Source organism: Pterocles gutturalis, unplaced genomic scaffold (assembly GCF_000699245.1).
Source record: "Pterocles gutturalis isolate BGI_N339 unplaced genomic scaffold, ASM69924v1 scaffold7386, whole genome shotgun sequence".
Classification (NCBI taxonomy): domain Eukaryota; kingdom Metazoa; phylum Chordata; class Aves; order Pterocliformes; family Pteroclidae; genus Pterocles; species Pterocles gutturalis.
Genome location: NW_010100228.1, coordinates 29,196 through 48,314, shown reverse-complemented (window position 1 = coordinate 48,314; position 19,119 = coordinate 29,196). Strand labels below are relative to the sequence as shown.

Here is a 19,119-nt window from a genome sequence, read left to right as displayed (position 1 = left end):
AATGCAACACTTTCCCAAAAGTCTCTCATCTAGGGAAGCACACACATATTATACTGGAAGAAAGAAATATTTAGGGCTCTTTAAACCACTGACTGTAACCTGGTCCAGCTTTCCCACTGCCTGCTGAAAAAGACTTCTCCTCTTCTATACCTTTAAAACTGACTACAAGACTATCCCCCTCAGCAGGATTTACGATCTTCCTGGACACTTTACCGGCCCCTGCACACACAGCAAGATGATAGACCTAAGCTTCCTAACGGAGGAGGAACAAGAAGCAATAATGAAGGTCCTGCAACGGGATGCAGAGCTTAAAAGAGCTGAAGAAGAGAGAGTCAGGTAAGAGATCTAGTGCCCTGGGTTGTCCTGGGAAGACCTGCACAGTTGGTATAGTGAGTTATCCAGAATACAAGAGTAGAAAAAAAAGCAGTTGCTGCTGGGGGGGTCCCGTATTCCACATTATATGTGGTTTGGAGTTTTTTTACTCTGGATTATATTTAACATTATCTCTGGATGAAATGCCTCTGACACAAATAATTCATGACTATCCAAAAGGCTAATTGTTGATATGGATCCTTACAATTCTCTATGGAATCAAGCATGCTTGGTACACATGTGGCTCAGCATGCATCTGGCTTGGTTTCCTCAGAAAAGGATTCAGCTTGCAAGTATCAAAACCTCTGCAAAATGGATGATAAGTAGGGGGATTTATTTCAAAAAAGAACACTAAAAGTGCTCCAAACAAGCAAAGTCAGTATAGATGCAGTCAGCAATATGTCTGAGTGATGAAGTTATCCCTCCAGTATGTGGAGCATTGGAGCTGCAGTCCGGAGGAGGTACCAGTACTATGCTCCATTGCCAAGAGAAGTCCTTGCAAACTGTGGCTAAAGCAGAAAATTGCTCCCTATTTTCTTTGTTGTGACAGAGCAGTGTGTTGTTATTCTGGAGTGTTTTGTGTGCTGTGAGGTTTTTCTAGAGCTACTATTAGGATAACTTAAAATAGAGACGTATATATGGAAGGCAGCATTGCCCAGATGACTTTGACAGAGCCATCTACACAGCAGTGGAATAGTAGTTTCAGCTAATACAGATTAGCTACCTGCTCAAGAATGAGGATCTTAGTAGTCAGGCTTTTTTTTCAGTGTGAAGGAAAGTATCTGTTACAGGTACACAAAATGAGAAGGTCAAATAATGAAAAAAGGAGCCTCAGATGCTGAAAGGTCAAAGTGCTGTAACACTTACAGAAATTTACAGGTCTCTGCTTGGGCAGGATTTTCTCTCATTGATTCAGTAATCTGGTCTAGAATTCTTTCTCGTTGGGATGTTTCTCATGAAGACATGTATTTCCTATTTAAATGTTTTGAAATTATTCAAACCATGATGCATCTGTGATCCTTTTCTTCTGCTAAGAAATATTTTTTGACAGAAGTCCTCTGTGTAGGCATACCCTGAAGCAAATGAAACAGCAGCTTGCCGCTTGCCCCAAGAGCAATTGTTCATTTTGCTGCATATCTTTGTGCAGCCTTGAGGTCATTTGGTCAGCACGTTGTTGAAGTTATTCCTCTTGCTCCTTTAAGTGTAGGAGCAATAAAGAGCAAAACAATGGCTTCTCCTGGTTAAAAAGGCTTCTCCTCTCAAGGTGTTTGCTATACTGAAGTCTGAAGGTAAAATCTACAGGCAACGTTCCCAATTTTTTTTTGCTATACTGAAGTCTGAAGGTAAAATCATTACAGGCAACGTTCCCAGTTTTTCCCCCACTATCTTAATGCAAACTGAGGAGATGTTTTCACTACAGTTTTGTCTCCTGCTTCAAAAAGCTTTAGTCTTGGAATGGTACAACAGTGCCAGCTCTGAAAGTGCTCAGGGAAAGTAATTGTAGACGCAAGTTGTAAAACAGTATCTGTAGAAAGGAATCCTTCCTGGAACAGAAAATCAAAAAAACCCATCTTAGTAGTGGTCTGAAAGGGCTGTTGACAAGTATTTTTGTCTGTATAACTTTGCTTTTGCCATTTGTAATTCTAGTTCAAGAAAATGTGGTGGAAAATGCAAGGGACTGCAGGTTGTAGCAGCCTGTAATCAGCATGTTTTTCTACGCTAAAATGTCTCTTGGTTTCTGAATATTGTAATTTCTGAAAAGCTGGAAGCTTACATGTGAAACTGATTTTTTTCTGTGTCGATGTGGCACATGGGGCTTGCTTTTTCTATAATATATATTAAAACACTACCTGTATTATATTTCCTGCCAAAGAGATGCAATATTTTGGTTTGAATTCTACAGCCTTCCATTACCTGGAAGATTCCAAGACCTGGATTCAAATGTCGTCATGCAAACATAACACCCTGACAAAGTGTTGTTTGTATGTGTATATAATGGAAGTCTTTTAATGTCATCTTTTTTCCCTTTAGAAGAAATTCTGAGGTTTGAAAGGTGTTCTAATAATCTGTGTCATGTTCTTGGAGCGTGGACAAACTGCTAACATGACAAAATCCTCTTTGAGCAACTTCCTAGTGTAATTTTACAAATTATCAGACAGAATCCCTTCTCTGCTAACAGCTCCTAATGTTGCTTATCTGTAGTAAAACTGTGCTGATTTGGCTGGCCCTCACAGCATCTTGAGGCAGTCTGCTTTAATGCTTGGCTTGCTGAGTGCTGTAATAGGTGTTCTCCTCATCCTGTGGCTCCTCTTGTGTTGGTCTGAATCGGGCTGATAGTTTTAGGAACAGCATCACTTTGGGAACAGCATGCCTGCTTCCATTTTGACCTCTGCTGAGGTCTCTCCTGGAGGAAAGTGGATATTGACATATTCTCAGTGGCAAAATGGTGATGAAGAAATCTCAGATTCAGAATCTCACAGCTCTGAACTCTTTTTACAGTTGTGTAGTTCAGAATTAACATCATTTCAGGCCCTTTCTGGAGACAGTAACATGGAACGGAAATGTATCTGTCTGCAGTTCTCCATTGTGGTTAAGTGACTCCTCTCTAGTGGAGCGGCTCGCCGCTGGCACCAGTGTGTCTGAGGCACAAAGCTGTTGTGGTCACCTTTGCGACAGGGTTCCCTGCTGTGGCTATCGACCCTTCCCAGCAGAACCTCCTGGCAGTACTGGTGTGGACTGTGCTTGGGATTGTTTGCTCATTGTGTAAACAGGAGGCTCATGATAGGGAAATTCTGATGTGGAGTTGTTTGTGTGGTGGGTGGTGACCGCTGTGTGCCAAACCCCTTTAGTACATACGTTGGTGTGGCACTGCAAAAAAAAGTGGAAGCTTCAGGGGTCTGGTTCTGCTGGGTGCTACGTACACTTCCTGTTCTCACAATGTTCAGTGGGAGTAGGTGGCTGTTGAAACCCTAGTGTAAATGAGTTTTTTGATTCTTGATTTGATTTTTTGATTAACAGATACTCTCTTCAGACACTTTTCAAGGCAGTTTTTCCTTATATTGTAGTCTGTCGGAAGGCTTTTTTGTTTTTTGTTTCTTAGGATGGGACATATTTAAGGTATTGGGGTCGGCTGAATATTGGCATTGAGGGAACTGGACCAATTATATCTTCATAATTTTGAAGTATCACTCTTTCTCATTGTCCTACAATACTAGGGACTCTTTTTAAAGACAAATTTCTGAAAAAAAAGTTCATTTTACCAGCTCTCCACATGTTTTTCTTATAAATCCATTAACATATATTATTTGCACTACTTTCTGATAAAAGTTTGGACACCTGTAAATGAATGGAAGAAAAACACCTGGAAGAGGTGCGGCTTACAGGCAAGGCAAGAGCACAATGTATTTGTATGTACTCTGCATTCTGTCCTGACCATTAAACAGAATGACACCTTTTCTGTGTCTTATTGAGGTCTCCTAGGCTGGTCATCACCCCTTCTGATCCACGCTGGATTTTCTTTCAAAGCTTGCTTGGGTTCTGGATTGTGGCTGCCACAAATAACAATAAATTTCTTTAAATTTAGAGCTAAGGATATGTTAAGATCCTGTCAGAGTATCCCCTCTAGCAACATGATTCTGAGGTTCTTCTCAGGGTACTGATGTTCCTTAAGCCTTGGTGGATTCAAATTAGTCCAGTAATAAACAAGTGCAACTAATAAGAAAATAATGCCTATAATTCCTATGGAGATGACTTTAAAAACACATTAGAAAAAAAACCAAACAAACTTGCTTTGCAGCATATTTAATTCTTGTATTTTTAGGTCATACATTTGTGTCAAGAAGGAGCTTGCTTACAATGTGAGCAAAGCTTTTTAATCTGAAATTAATTCTACCCTTAGTGATAAAAAAAAAGTCTCTGTAGGTTGATTTATCGTAAGAGACTAAGAATTAGATAGCTTGAACTCTTTCTTTGAAAGTTTGAACTGTGAGGTCATAGTATCTCTTCTTGTCAAACAGAGAATCTTCACTCACTGCTCAGACATATCTGTTAATAACTGGAAATTGTCTTACAGTTTGGACAAATGTATGTCTGTCTATGGATGGAGCTGTGATCTATGAGACATTTTATTGCCGGTCTTGCTTTGGGTGGAAGAAATTCTTCACTAAGATGCAGGTTGCCCAGAGAAGCTGTGAATGCCCCATCCCTGGAGGGGTTCAAGGCCAGGCTGGATGAGGCTTTGAGCAACCTGGGCTAGTGGGAGGTGTCCCTGCCCATGGCAGGGGGGTTGGAACGAGATGGTCTTTAAAGTCCCTTCCAACCCAAACCATTCTATGATATTTAAAAGAAACCAAAGAAAACAAATGCACCCCATTCTAAGCACATGCCTCTTTTTGCCCAAGTCTCCATTTGTCACTGGACAGACAAAAAAATAAGGGGGTGTATATCCTTTCGAAAGCTTTTCTGCATCCTCTACAGTTTCTGACAGGTTCATCAGACTAAATCACCTGTGTGACCTTTTCACCTTGTGAAAAGCCAGTAAGAAAAGCAGGACTGTTTTCATCTTAATCTGGTGAGATAACTGGAGTTAAGGAAGAGACCCTACTTGTCTTGGTAAAAGACATGGCATTGGACTGTACTGGGAACTAGGCTGATACCTTTTCTTCCCAGTATCGATCGCTAACTTTTCTAGTAGCGGCAGATGGATTATTTGACTGGATGATGCGTGTTCAGAACAGCTAGTGAAGCAGAGTGGATGGAGCTTATTCTGTATGGTAGAAGAGTGTGCTTAACGGAGAAAGGGGATCCTCTAAACTGAATACTCTCAATGAGTACGGTTTTCCTTCCAGTACAAGAACTGCCTTGGTAAGATCTCTCTATCACATTTGTGCTTGGGATTGTGTTGTATTACTGAATGCCAAAATGAAGCCTTTGTCTTCAGAGTAGGTTCATCTTGATTTGTAGCTCACCTGAAATACTAAAATGCAACCTATTCTTTAGCACAGTACCAATTTCTTGGAGATGCCCTTGTTGGTAGTGTGTGGAAAGTTATGGTGCAGGCTCTTCTGCTCACTTACAGTTGATGCATGTGTCCTGTGGGCTGTCATTTGATCAGGACTGTTTTTATGCTTTGCACACCTACTTTTAAAGCCTATAAAGTACTTGAAATACTATGTTTGAGCAGAGACTGTGAGGAAATGCGCATACTTTCTAGCAATCCCTCCTCCCCAAATTCAAGTTGTCTTGTACTGCTGTCCAGGGTGCCTCTAATACCAAAGGTGTATTGTCACAGGATACTTGTTCCTTCGTTGTGAAGGACTTGTTTGTTTTTTTCCTGTCAGGTTTACTTAGGTTGTGTATGAAGAGGGAGGGGAGGCCATTGGGGAGCCTCTATGCAAATCCTTTAAAACAAGCAGACAAACTAAACAGTGGAAGGCTGTTATAGAAATGAAGCAAGTGGAAGCTAATCGAAACTGTTAAGGCTGACAGACCTTGAAAGATTCCTAACTCCTGTACTCTGTAACCTCACCAGTCTTGCTCCAGATTTCCTGGATGGAATAAAGTTAAGCTTCCACACAGTTAGAAATGCCTAAAATAATTTACATATTCTGTGTGTCCGCCTAGGGAGTATCTAATTGCATGATTTATAACATATTACTTGTAAAATGAAGCTTACTTCAAAATTTATGGTGCAACTACTAATAAAATAAGTCTGAGTGCCAACTGCAGGTGACATAGTAGAAAAGTACATAGAAATGAAGGACTCAGTCTTTAGTGCAGAATGTATATATGCTTTAAATAAAACATGGGGACAACATGCCAGTCTGATGCCCCATGGGTGGTCATCTTCTAGGAGAGAAATTATGTATAGCAGGGTTAATCTGGTCAGTATGTTTCACAGACACTTGCTCAGCACAGAAGTTGAGATTATCACTTTTGTTCCAGATTCTGGTGGACACCATATTTCAATGGGCAGCAGAGCTGCTTGCTTTCACTTCTTCCTCTCCAAAATCAATTGGCTTGTCTCAGACCTACGAGTGCGTAACTCATTCTTTCTAATGCTCCAAGCCTGGATGTGTCTGTCTTCCCTTCTGGCTTCAGAATAAATGTCAGTTTGTCTTGTTAGTCATCAAGATTTGTGCTGACTACAGTCTGGTTAGTTCTTCAAGGATCCAAAAGCAAGATGCGAGCTGAGATTAATTCATCAGGGTTTTATTAATAGACCTAACACACCCAGGCTTCTGAGTAAGCATAAAATGGAAGAAGATGCATGACTACAAACAGAACTAGACTGCCTTTTTCTCATATCTCCAACAACCTCTACCTACCCACAACCTCACTGTCTGAAGAGACCTCAAAGGCAAGAATTGAAGAGGCATTGCTGGTAGGGTGATTCTACCCCTCTACTCTGCTCTCATGAGACCCCACCTGCAGTGCTGCATCCAGCTCTGGAGTCCTCAGCACAGGGAAGACACGGACCAGTTGGAGCAGTTCCAGAGGAGGCCACAAAGATGATCAGAGGGATGGAACATCTCTCCTATGAAGAAAGGCTGAGAGAGTTTGGGTGGTTCAGCCTGGAGAAGAGATGGCTCCAGGGAGACATTATTGTGGCCTTTCAGTATTTAAAAGAGACATAAGAAAGATGGGGACAAACTTTTTAGGAGGGCCTATTGCAAAAGGACAAGGAGTGATGGTTTTAAAATAAGAGGGTAGATTCAGACTAGATATAAGGAAGGAATTTTTTACAGCGAGGGTGGTGAAACACAGGAACAGATTGCCCAGAGAGGAGGTAGATGCTTCATCCCTGGAAACATTCAAGGTCAGGTTGAACAGTGCTCTGAACAACCTGATGTAGTTGAAGATGTCCCTGCTCATTGCAGGGGGGTTGGACTAGGTGGCCTTTAAAGGTCCCTTCCAACCCAAACTATTCTATGAATCTATTACAAGGGTGGGGAAAGGTTGCATAACCCCATTGTTTTTCTTTATTCTTCCTAGTATAGCCCTCAACCAGTTTAAAATTATATTCCTTTATTGCTTAAACCAATAAAATAATAACTGGTTTTTTTTAAGTCATATGTGTGCTGCTACCATACAACAGGAATAATCCATATTCCCAGTTTGGGGCTGCCAATTATAAATTTTTTGGGTGTACTTCTCTAACAAATGCCAGAACAGACTTTCTTCCCACACCTTATCTAGGTGTGTGCAGACTAATAAGGCAGGTTCATGCAAAGTGGAATGTTTAAATAGTTATTCCTTTTGCCTTGTAAACCTTTTATGACTGTTTTCCACTCTCACAGAAGAAGAAAAAAATCTAATTGGCAAGTCTGACACTTACAATGCCTGGTTTAATATCCTTTTACTCCTGTTCTTGCATGAGTAATGCTACAAAAAGTTTATCTTGTCTGTGTTCAGAAAGTGACCCAGAACCTAAATCCTTTGTCATCTTTTTGTTTGTTGTTACACTTTCAGCAAATAGAATTGAGGCTAAATTCCTCAAAAGTCTCTCTCCTTTCATGTTCTTCACTAATTTGGTATTTCATTTGCAGGAGGGAGATTTTGGAAGTGAATTTGTAGATAAGATGGTGGTATCAGGTTTCAAAAAGACTTTATTTTGCCACCAGTTGTTGGGGTGCTTTTTTCATATGTTCAGGATAGGGGATGTGAGAAACTAATGCATCTATCTCTTTGAGCCTGATTTAAATGCCTCCTAGTTTGCCACAAGAAGTTCCAGAATGTGCTGGCACCACACAGACTCTCCTGTCTGAAAAGCTCAGTTTAAGCTGTTGATTGAGGAATAAGGCAATAAAAGAAGTTACTAAAATGTCAATTGTCACATCTTGCAAATTCTGTGGTGGTTTGTAATACGGACTATGAATAAGGGGGGTATAGGGGCAGGAATTACAAGACGCTGCAGAGGTGTAGCTGAACATTTTTAGGTATATATATATAGCTAGATACTGCTATTTTAAAAAAAAGAAACAGAAATCATTATCACTTTGCTCTAACATGCAATGAACTATTATACTAGCCTACAAAGCACAAGATAAACTGTTCTGGATTTGCTGATAGGAAAGGTGACAGGGCCTGATTATATCAGAGCAGATTTCCTGCCTTACAGTGGTACTGTGTGATTTAGCCCACTATCAGATATTCTGGAAGTGGGGAGAAACAGCCCAATTAATACATGCGTAGATTTTCTGTTTGCCTGCGGAGTGCCAGACAGTTGCTTTGTATGCTCATTCAATGTAATTCTGCACGTACTTAGTGCCCTAGTGAGATGAAAAATCCGTTATCTTGCCATCAAAAATGTTTCCCCTAGGCATAGTGGAAAGTCATATTAAGTAATGGGGGAACTTGGGCTTATTTTAAAAGAGGATTTTAGATTTAATTCCTTTTAACTCTGTACCTTCATTTTATTGAGTTTCATGTTCCCACAGAAGAAACAGGCACCAGCTTTATTATAACTTCAGGCTGTTTCACTCTGAAAACTGCAACATAGGCTAGCTGGCATTATAACAGGTCACTGAGGGACTCCAGAATACATGCTTACATCATATATAAAGCTGTTTTTGCTTTTTCTCCTAATTGCAAACTTGGCAACTGAACCTGCAATCAGAATCTTAATCTGTATGCTTGCTAGTTCTTTGGTCACCAAGAGGAAAATAACGTAATGACAACTTGGTTAGCCTTGCTGATGACTGGGGAGCTGGCGTACAATCAACTGTTGGTTTCTAATCCTCTGGTGGTGTGCTGGGAGGCATACGTAGCAGTGGAAAACCATGGCTGCAGTCTGATCTCTCCATAATGCCTTTCAAGGTAAACCACAATCTAACTCTAATGCCTAACAGTGACACAGGCCCACACAGTGCAAGCAGTTTGATATTTCTGCTAAGGCCTGCTCATAGCAGAGCTTGAGAATTTAAGTAGCATTGTAAAAATTCCTATTTGTAACCTCAGCAGCTGTTTTTGCAAGAAGTCTATGATGTGTTGGTGAACTCAGCTTTTTTTCCCTGCCAAGACTTCGAGTGAATTGTCTTTCTGATAATGGAAATCTTTGTATGTAGCTGGGAAATGCCTGGAAATAGCTCTAATATTTATGTTGCTCATAGTTCCTCAAGAGATGAGCCTGAGAGGCTAAATACTTCTCTTGAAGAGATGAGTAAGCCAAGCTAACAATGGTCAAGTGCTATCAAAGTGAGAAGAGAAGGTAAAAGGAGTAGTAAGTCAGCTGCTGTCAGCTTCTGTTACTTACCATACAAGCCCTATCAGCCAGACAGGTCATTTGTAGAGGAAGTGCTGGGTAAATTGAGAGTACATTTACAGCTTTTTTAGCAAGCATGATTAGCTCCCAAAGTCTAGCAAGCCTCTTGAGCTGATGGAGTTAAGGTACACTGACTTCCATGGGCAGCAAGCAAGGGTGGGAACAAGGTGCCTGACATTCACTTTCAGCCAAAATGACAGCTGCATTGGCCATGGGTGACATTCAGTAATAGTCTAGAGCCATGACAAATCCATGCTCCTGTCTCTGTCCTGCTTATGTGATATTAATCAGTCACAGATCTGAGTCCAGCAAGCAGGTAAGTAGGCTGATGCAGCTGAGAGGCCTGGGATCCTGTGCACTTCTCTAGTGATTTATCCATCTCAGCTGACTTGTAAAGTTCTTCTACCACACCCTAGTTTCAGTGGTTGAATACAGAGGGGAAAGGAGTGAGCAGTATCTGGAGTTAAAAAGTTGAATCAAACAGGGTGAGGACATTGAATAGTTGTCCTGTGACTCAGTACCTTCCTGCTAGAGAACCTCCCTTGGCATGTGTTGCTATACTGCCCTGAAGCACTAGTGGGGTCAGAGCTCTGCTGCCCTGCGGGCTACACAAAAAGCTGAAAAGCTGGTCCCTAGCCCTAAGGAGCATCTGTTCTGCAAAGGCAAATCACACATGGGAAAGAAGGTGAAAGGGAGAAGCAATCATCTGTGTAAAAAGTTCTTGCAAGGCATTGCTGTCTGTGCTCATAAACTGGCTGAGCAACGGGGAGCTGGCTTACAACTGAGTAATATACTTGCTTGAGGACAGAGGGAAGCTGCTGCTGTGATCCTGTTCCAATTTGACCTGCAGCATTTGAGAAGTGCGTATTTTGGCTCTTAGAGAAGCACAGAGTTATAGGCCAAATTTTAAATGGCCCGGTAACACTATGCACTTTTGAATCTTGGCATTAAAAATGCAAGTGGTGACATCAACTCCTGGCAGCCTCAACTATGTGTAGATGATTCGAGACAGAGGAGTTGTTTACACACCTAGAAGGGACTGACTGTTGACAGTACTTTCAAAAAGAAGTTTAGGTGTTCAAGTTCTAATACAGCTGATGCAGTCAAATGAGCCTTTTTATTTCTGGCTGTACAAGGATGAAGAAGTTGAGTGACAGGTGAGAAAGGTCTATTTAGCATGGGGGTTGGGACTGGCTCAGCATCCTTTCTCTGCTGTGAGTACTTGACAGTCAAATCTGCAATCTATAATGAAAGGACTGTCATCGTAGCTACTTAACTGCACTATTTCCTTCTTCTAAACTCATGGGTCATATAAAACTGGCGTGAACCTCCTTGGGGTTCAACTGGATGACTCTTAAAGATTCCTTCCAACCCAAAGAATTCTAGGATTCTATGACTAGCTGTCAGGCCTGTGGAAGGTAGCACCATCCCACAGCAATGTGGGCTGTGTGTAGCCTTAAAGTCTCCGAGTAACTTGATTTGTTTTGATTTCTCCCTTGGGCTCTCTTATAGCTTATTTGCTGGAGGAAGGGGCATAAATGGAGAAGGCAGATGAAGCCTGCCTTGACTTTTTTTTGATTAAGTACTTTCTAAATCTGTGTAGTAACTTTCCTGGTCTGCAGGTTAGTCTGCAGGCCATGTATAAGCAGGTACCTAATCTGGTACATGCCTAACGAAGAAACAACACCAGCCTCTCCAATTGCACACAGCAACTCCTTTTTCTGCTAAAGTATGCTTCATAAAATCAGGGTGACCTTGAAGCCTGAAATAAAATTATTAAAAATTTGCTTCACATTATTTAATGGATGGATCCATGTAGATTAATAAACTGCACAAACTTTTGTTGTTTTTTCCGTATGATGCTGTCTTCCTTTGTAACTCGGTGTATTCACATAAGGATTTTTATGTAACCTATCGAAAAAATGGCACCATCTTTGCAGTGCACTTTTGGAATGTGTTTGTAAAAGTAGTGCCATATAAACAGCCTGAAAAGGCATCTGATGAGCCCCCAAATGGCCGTGGACTTAATTTTAGCACAGGCTTCTTATGCTGCCCTACTAGTTTACCTGAATTTTAACCTTGGAAAACTGGCTTATGGAGGTAAGAAGTCAAGATCTGCGGTTAACTGGGGACTTCTCTAGAGGTGTCTCTGCTTGAAAGTTTATCACAGCAAAGCATTTTTTTTTAAAGACTTCGACTGATGCTCTGAGGGTCACAGGGCTGAGGCTCTTCCCTTTCCAGCTCATTGTCATCCTTCATAATTAAACAAGGAGAATAATGAGAGGATGGAAATAGCATGCTGAGACAGCATTTAAAAGAAAAAAAAAAAACAACCAAAACACAACCCACCTCCCCAAAACAACAAAAAAAATCTGACTTTTATTCTGTTCACACAGGTAAGTAGATTGTGTGTGTATCTCATTTATTCATTTTTCCCCTCCTCAGGCATTTACCAGAAAAAGTCAAAGATGATGTTCAGCTAAAGAATATGAGTGGACAGTGGTTTTATGAAGCAAAGTCAAAGAGGCACAGAGATAAGATACATGGAGCAGATATTATTAGAGCTTCCATGCGCCGGAAGCCTGCCACGCTTGGTAAGCATTTGGTTTATATTTTATTTTGGAAAGGCTGCCTCCTACTTAGCTAACCTCAACACAGTTGTCTGTGAAATACAAGAATAATATTGGTCTCTCTACAAGCAGAAAATGATGCAAAAAGGAGATTTCACATTGTTAAAAGCAGGTGTGTTCATGTGCAGGATCACAGTAGCAGACATTCAGTAGTACAGATAAGTGGTTGTATATATTGTGTGTAAATTGAGTCATGTCGACTAGCTTGGTGCTTACTTGATAATAAATATTATTTTCTGAGGCTCTTAAATCAGAATGTGGTGAGAAAATGTATTGTGTTTAACATCAGAAGTAAATACAGTGTTTTGTTTAAAGAGAAACCAAATGAAAGAGACCATAGGAGCTGCTCTACTGGACCAGACCAAAAGCTCATCTCCCCAGCACCCTGCCTCTGAGAGTGCCTGGCAATGTATGTAGGCTCTAAGGCCAGGACCAGCCTGCAGCCAATTGCACCTCAGACTTTTTGAAATAGAGGAGATATTTCTGGATTATTTTTTTCCCCATTAATTTGTTCAAGAAGTTCTTTAGAGGCATACCTCTTTAACATTCACCATGTCCTGTCTTCAGGCATTTTAAAAGGAAGGTTTTCCACATAAGAAGCAACTCTTTCCTTTTCTGGTTTCGAACTGGTCACCATTAACATTATCCCTGGGAGAGAAAGTGAACAGTCAATCTATATTCACAAAAACATATATAATATAGTACACTGGTTTTTATAGAATTCTATTTTAAATCTCTCAGCATCTGACTTTCTAACCTAAAAGGTTCTGGTCCATTTTGTCGTACTTTGTACAGGTAGTCATTTTTTTTCTCTTTGAGAAATTGACCCCCATCCCCTTTTAACCTCCTCTAAGTCAAAAGGATTTAGTAGAACCAGAAGGGCAAGACTCTTATTATTCTCACCAGATTGTACTGATATTTGTAATCTTTACCTTTTTTAAGGTCTATTAAGGGATTTTGCTGTTAGTGAAGCAGGCAAGGTACTTCTCTCAATATTGTGGGTGGACTACAGCTTGCTACTTTCTGTAGGTTTTGTAACTACAACTTAGCCTTGTTTTCCTGTGTCTAATCCTGCAATGTTACACCTTCTTAAATCCTGTATTCACAGGGATTAATTCAGATAATGGCAGTTCAGTCAGTCTGAGGTTGCTGTGTGATGGTTTTGGGTTTTTAAGTCAACAAGAAACAGCCTGAAACAGAAAATGCAAAAAATCTCAGGTGGTTAGTGTGGTGTGTTTGTGGTTTTGTCTGGTTTTGGACTTAAAGGAAATGAAAATCAGCCATAAAGTTCCAGATAAATTTTACAGTAATTTATAGCTTAAAGGAAAGTACTTAAAGCCACATTATTTTAAAGGAATGTTAATTACTCCCAATCTTATTACTTGACAAAGGGGCATGCAGATATATTCAGAACTATGTGCAATTTCTTGGTTTCAGTGACTCATTAGATGTCAAGATATTTTTTCTTGCAGTTATGGATAGCAAATGTGAGAAGAAAAAACCTTGCTTATTTTTGCACACTAAGAAATTCATTTCTAAACTGTTGGAAAATTACAAAAAGAGTAGAGGAAACAGCGTAAACTAATGTTTTGATTCTGAAGGGGGTTACCAGAGTAGGATTTTGTCCCACCCCAAAAATCTATGTGCTTTTGCTGAAAGAGGTGTGGCTTTTTGTTTGTTTGGTTTTTTTGTATTAATCTTCTTAACTTCTTGAGGTCATTCTATCCATAAAGCATTAGCTACCTGCTTAAATTGGAGTTTTATGACCAACTTCCAATTTACTGCTCTAGGAAGGGAATAATTGACTTGATTAACTGAACTTCACCATGTTTTCAGTTTCCTATGGTTTGTTTTTGTTTCCTCAGGACACCAAGGTTGATTTTTTTCAATGTTTATCTAGCTGCAAGAACTACAGGGTCAGTCTTTACCAGGGTTGTTGTAGGAAATTTCTCCATTTGGGATTATTTCAAGGTCAGAGCAGATGTACCTGGAGTAAGTAGAGTGAAGTTTTCAGAGCAGTATGTGACATTTCTAGTAGCGTTAAAAAAAATTCTTCAGAAGGCACTACGTCTGCTTCTGTAGACAATTCAAGTATAATGGGCTTTTGAAACAGCTGTAGGACTGAATGCAAATACTTGTATTTCCTTCATAAGAAATCCTGTATGAACATATGGGAGACAACAATATTCTTGTTTGGTGTTTTAGCTGAAGTGAGTCAGAACAAATCAAACAAAGCAAAGAACAGCTGGGTGAGCAATGTTAATAAAGAAGTCTTTGTGCCACCAGAACTACATGGTATTGTGGAACATCAAGAAGAACAACAGCAATTGAAGTCTAGTTCAAGGTAAGCTGTCTGTTTCATCACACTTAGTATGTATATATCAGGACTGGTGAAACTTGTGAGCTGCAAGTTCTATCCAAAATCTTGTGCTTGTCCCTTATTTCAGAGGTCATCAAATGTTTCCTCAGAATCACCCAAGGAATCTGCATGTGAAAAGTTGACAAATCATAGTCATGTATTGTTAATTGTTCTGCATTCTAATGCAGAACAATCTTCAGCTTACCTCTTCAAGGATAGAGTTGTCAATGGTCCCACACTTGTTCTTATATCACAATTTAGTCTGGCTCCCAGAAGTGAGACCAGGATTTTTTGGTTAGAGTGGCTGGGCATGGTAAGTCCTCTACAGTTAGTAATAAGGGGATAATGACTTCTGCATCTCTTAATTCAGTCACTTAATGAGACCAGGCTGAATTTTAAGCTTGGATCATATGGAAGAATCAGAGACTGAGACTGAGAAATTGCTCTTTAGAATTTTCCAGATTTTTTTGGTGCACAGTTCAAGATATCTGAGACTTTTTTAAGGAGACCAAACATATTTCAGGTGGAAAGAATCAGAATCTTTAGATACTTGAGGAAAATAAGTCAGATTCTACCAAGAAAGATAAATGTCTTTCTGGAAGGGAGAAGCTTCCATTCAGAGTAAGGCAAGATGGCCAGCTTGGGTATGCCTGAATGGCTACAGAAGTTGCAGGAAAGCTAGATGATAAATAGTCTCTGAACTACAGATGATTTTGTATTAAATCACTCTATCTCAAGTCTGTAAATATCCCAAATGGCTCGTTTTTGCTTTGGAATATCCTGAGTCGATTTCTGAGAGAGACATGTCTTCTCTGTAGCATACCTATGTGTAGTAGGTATTGGTTGAGTGAAAAGCTTTCAAAAAGCCTGCATTGGAAAAGTAAAGTGCTGATCTCCTAGACAGGGTCACAGCAGGTGGAAATGCAATGTCTTTACATGGCCAGAAGCCTCCACACCATTGAGGAAACAAGAACCAAGGTGTAACACAGATAGCTGTTTGTGTTTTTAGCAAACAGAGTAAGGTAAGAGCTGGTGTTGCTTCTTAGGTTGACTTTTTTACTTCTGGTTGTGCCATTGATCAGCTCTGTAACCCTTCACTTTCTTGTCTGTCTTCTAAGCCCTTCTCTGTCTATCACCTGTTTTTTCTTTGCAGCAAGGCTTGTCTCCTACTATGCATTCATAGAATATCTAGTAGCAGTTCCATCTTTCGCTTCCGTGGTCTGCAAACTGAGCATGCACACTCACAGTGAATGGCACCAAAGGTTGGTGTAAGTCTTAACTCTGGCTTGCATTAATGGCCTTTCTTATCCTTTACATGTCATTATCAGTGAGCTCAGAGGAGTATGGGTCTTATCCACATCTGAAATCACACTGAAAAAGGTCAAATAAACTGCTTTGTTACAGACTTTGCCAAAAAAAAAAAAAAAAAAGGTTGTACAATAAGGCTGATAAAGGTTGCTTATCACAGAAAGAACTCACAAGTTGGCTGATAATGTCAACAGAGTTAGTTGTTACTGAATGGAGTCTCTTTACAGGTGGCTCTTACCTTCAGTAGGTTGTTACGGAGTGATTTCTTTATGGACAGCACAAGACATGCTGCTTAATATATCCTTTAGAATATTTTGCATGTCATCTTGCACAACAGGAAAAGATGATAATAGTTTAAAAGAAGTACAGCCTTATAATGTTATTCTTACCATTACAGTTCCACAAATTGTGTGATTAATGGAGTACTACATCTCATAAACTGCCAGGACAAAGTCTTCAAAAATATTACGAGGGTTTAAGAACATGTAGACAATGTGTTTGGAATATGACCAGCTTGATTGTGGTCTTTAACTTGAGGTGATTTGATGACTTGTTTCAGGTCACACCCATGTGAAGCTTGATAATTATTGTCCAGGACCCACTCCAGCCCTTTGCTCCAAAATGTGCTAGAAATTAATCAGTCTGTATGCCTTGTTCATATGTGCTTGTACTCTCACCAATAGTCCAAGATCTTCCTGCTAAAGCAAGCTCACAGAGCCCAGGATTTATGAGACAGTTGAAAGGGATTTGTAATATGTGGGTTGGACACTTACTTGTGTTTACTTTGTGTAAACACTTGATTAGGTGTCTCAGATTATTGGCTTCTAAAATATGAAAAGCTGAAGCAGGCAAACGTGGCAGGAATATGTGCAACTCATTGCTTACAATTTCAGTGTGGGTTTATTTCACTAGGATTGAGATTAGTCTACACAACATGGCATGTGGGAAATCACAGGAGGTGCCATAAGTTTTTAAAATACTCCTCCTTCGTGTTCTCTTGATACTGGACTTTGAAAGAAACTGATCTGACGTGGCTGTGGGCCTGTCTCTAATGGGATGAGCTGATCAGGAATTGAGAAACACAATGCTGGGAGAGCAATAACCCTACCGGTTGGGGTGGGAAGGGGAAGCCTAGATACTACAATTTAGTTTTTTGGATAGCAGAGCTGCAAGGAATTAATTTCCATTGACTCTTCCTCTTGCAATGTAATCATCTCAACAAAGAGGATGAAAGAAAGTATCATTCTGGAGTTTGGGATTGCATAAAATGACTAAGAGCTTCTAGTGTCCAAATGCTACATGTGGTTCAGGCACTTGGAACATTTTCAAGTCTTACTTTAAGGGTAGGTTTGTGGGAGCTTTGGATTTTGGGTTTTTTTTCCCCTTACTCTTAAGAGTGGGCTTCAGACCAGCACTGCCTTGCAGGCTTTGCACAAACTGAACAGCTGATGATTGGGACCAGCAGATATGCGTTAACAAATTACCCAGACCTCCTTTTTGTTCTGGATCCTATTCTTAAACCAAAATAATTTTTACTGAACATGAAGAAAGTTCAGTTCTGGAAGATCTGTGTTTGTAAACTGCTGAGGGTCAAATCTAGCCCTGGGGCCAGTTCAACTGCTGTTGAGTCAGGGTGCTGCTGTATTAGGTGGAACAGAAATCAGCCCACTACTATATTCTTAAAATTAGCATAGTGATCTTCATCCTCACACCCCAAATATCTAAATTCAGTAATGAAGCTATGAACAATGTTTTTATTGGGTGTTATATCACTGTGGTACTTTTCTTGCATACCAGAGCCTTTACAGGCCAGGTGTGTGAAGTGCCTTTGAAGGCGTAACCTTGCACAAAATGAGTTTTCATAGGGTGACTCAGCCTGTCAGTATTACCTCTGTTCAGAGAAACCATCTGTCTATATGCAGAATCTTAAAAATGGGCAATGTTAAGGGGTTTTTATGCTTCAAATTATGATTTGTAGGTTGTTTTCTTCCTAGGCTAGAAAATATTCTTGACCTACATTGAACAGGTGACAAGTGTGGGTCCCGGAGTTCTGTAAGGTGAAAATTTGCACAAGGGGTCCCAATTCTTAAAATCCATGTAACATTTCAGGAATAATAGGGGTGCTGGGATACCTAGATAAGGACATTTTTATGGAGCACTGTTTCAGGATGAGCCCAGGAAAGCTTATTTCTTTGAATGGGAGGCCATTTCTGAGTAGACTTCATTGACAATGCCTGCAAATCTATAACTTCTTTCTCCAGCTTTTCTCCTGCCTAGGACCTTGTTGCCTCTTGGTTCCTGTCCAGGCTGTGTGGAGTTTGGGCCTTCATTTGCTGAATTGCTGTGCAGGAATTTTTTAGTGCACGTATGTTTATCACGTTGGCTTCATACACTGTCAGATTAGCCTTGTGAATGCAGCACATCTGGGAACTGTTCAGTTCTCCCAACTGTATGGGTTAAGGGTAAACTCATTTTTTCAGACCCTTTGTTGTGAAATTTAGTTATAGGATCCTGGGTGTGTGTTTTTTCTCTACCTTATGTTTTCTTTAGAGTAGGTTTTTCAGTATGTAATGCCAAGTTGACAACTCTTTAATTATTCTATGGTAAGTCTGATGTGGCATTGCACTAAAATATTGTGGGATTGTGTGTGTGTGCAATTCTATGGTAAGTCTGATGTGGCATTGCATTAAAATATTGTGGGATTGTGTGTGTGTGTGTTCAGTGAGACTTAAAACATTACCTCCTCATCTATAAAAACTGCAGACTGAAGAATGTCTTATCAGTTCCTTGCAGCCCAGGGTACATAACAGTATTTTCCTTGTTTAAAATGAGGGAAGGGTTGAAGCATTCATGACCTAGATCTTAAATGAAAAAAACCCTCATTTGTCCTGTTGGGTAGTAGATGTAGATGAAACACAATGTGCAGGAGCACACAGGTGCTCATAAAAACAAAAACACAAACCCAAGTGCTTATAAAAGCAAGAACACAAACTCCAGTTCAGTAGAACAAAGTTTCTTTAAATATGTGTATTTTCAGACTTTAACCTTGGTTCTGGTACTTTTTTTTAAAAAAAAAAAACCAAAAAAACACCAACCTGTAATGTGGAACGATATTTTTTTGAAAATAAATTAAAAGTTGCAATATTGAGGTCTTTGAGAACTATATTGTTTTTTTGTTATTTAGGATC

General features: G+C 40.0%; 1 protein-coding gene across 2 annotated transcripts in view; it reads left to right on the top strand.

The window, feature by feature from the left end:
* The first annotated feature begins 235 nt into the window (after window positions 1–235).
* Window positions 236–19,119, top strand: part of SYTL2 (synaptotagmin-like 2) — a 40,273-nt gene continuing 21,389 nt past the window's right edge. For both annotated transcript variants that reach the window (XM_010078887.1, XM_010078879.1), the window contains exons 1-3: window positions 236–336; window positions 12,080–12,228; window positions 14,470–14,608. In XM_010078887.1, the coding sequence (XP_010077189.1) occupies window positions 236–336; window positions 12,080–12,228; window positions 14,470–14,608 (389 nt within the window). The remainder of the gene's footprint in view (window positions 337–12,079; window positions 12,229–14,469; window positions 14,609–19,119) is intronic.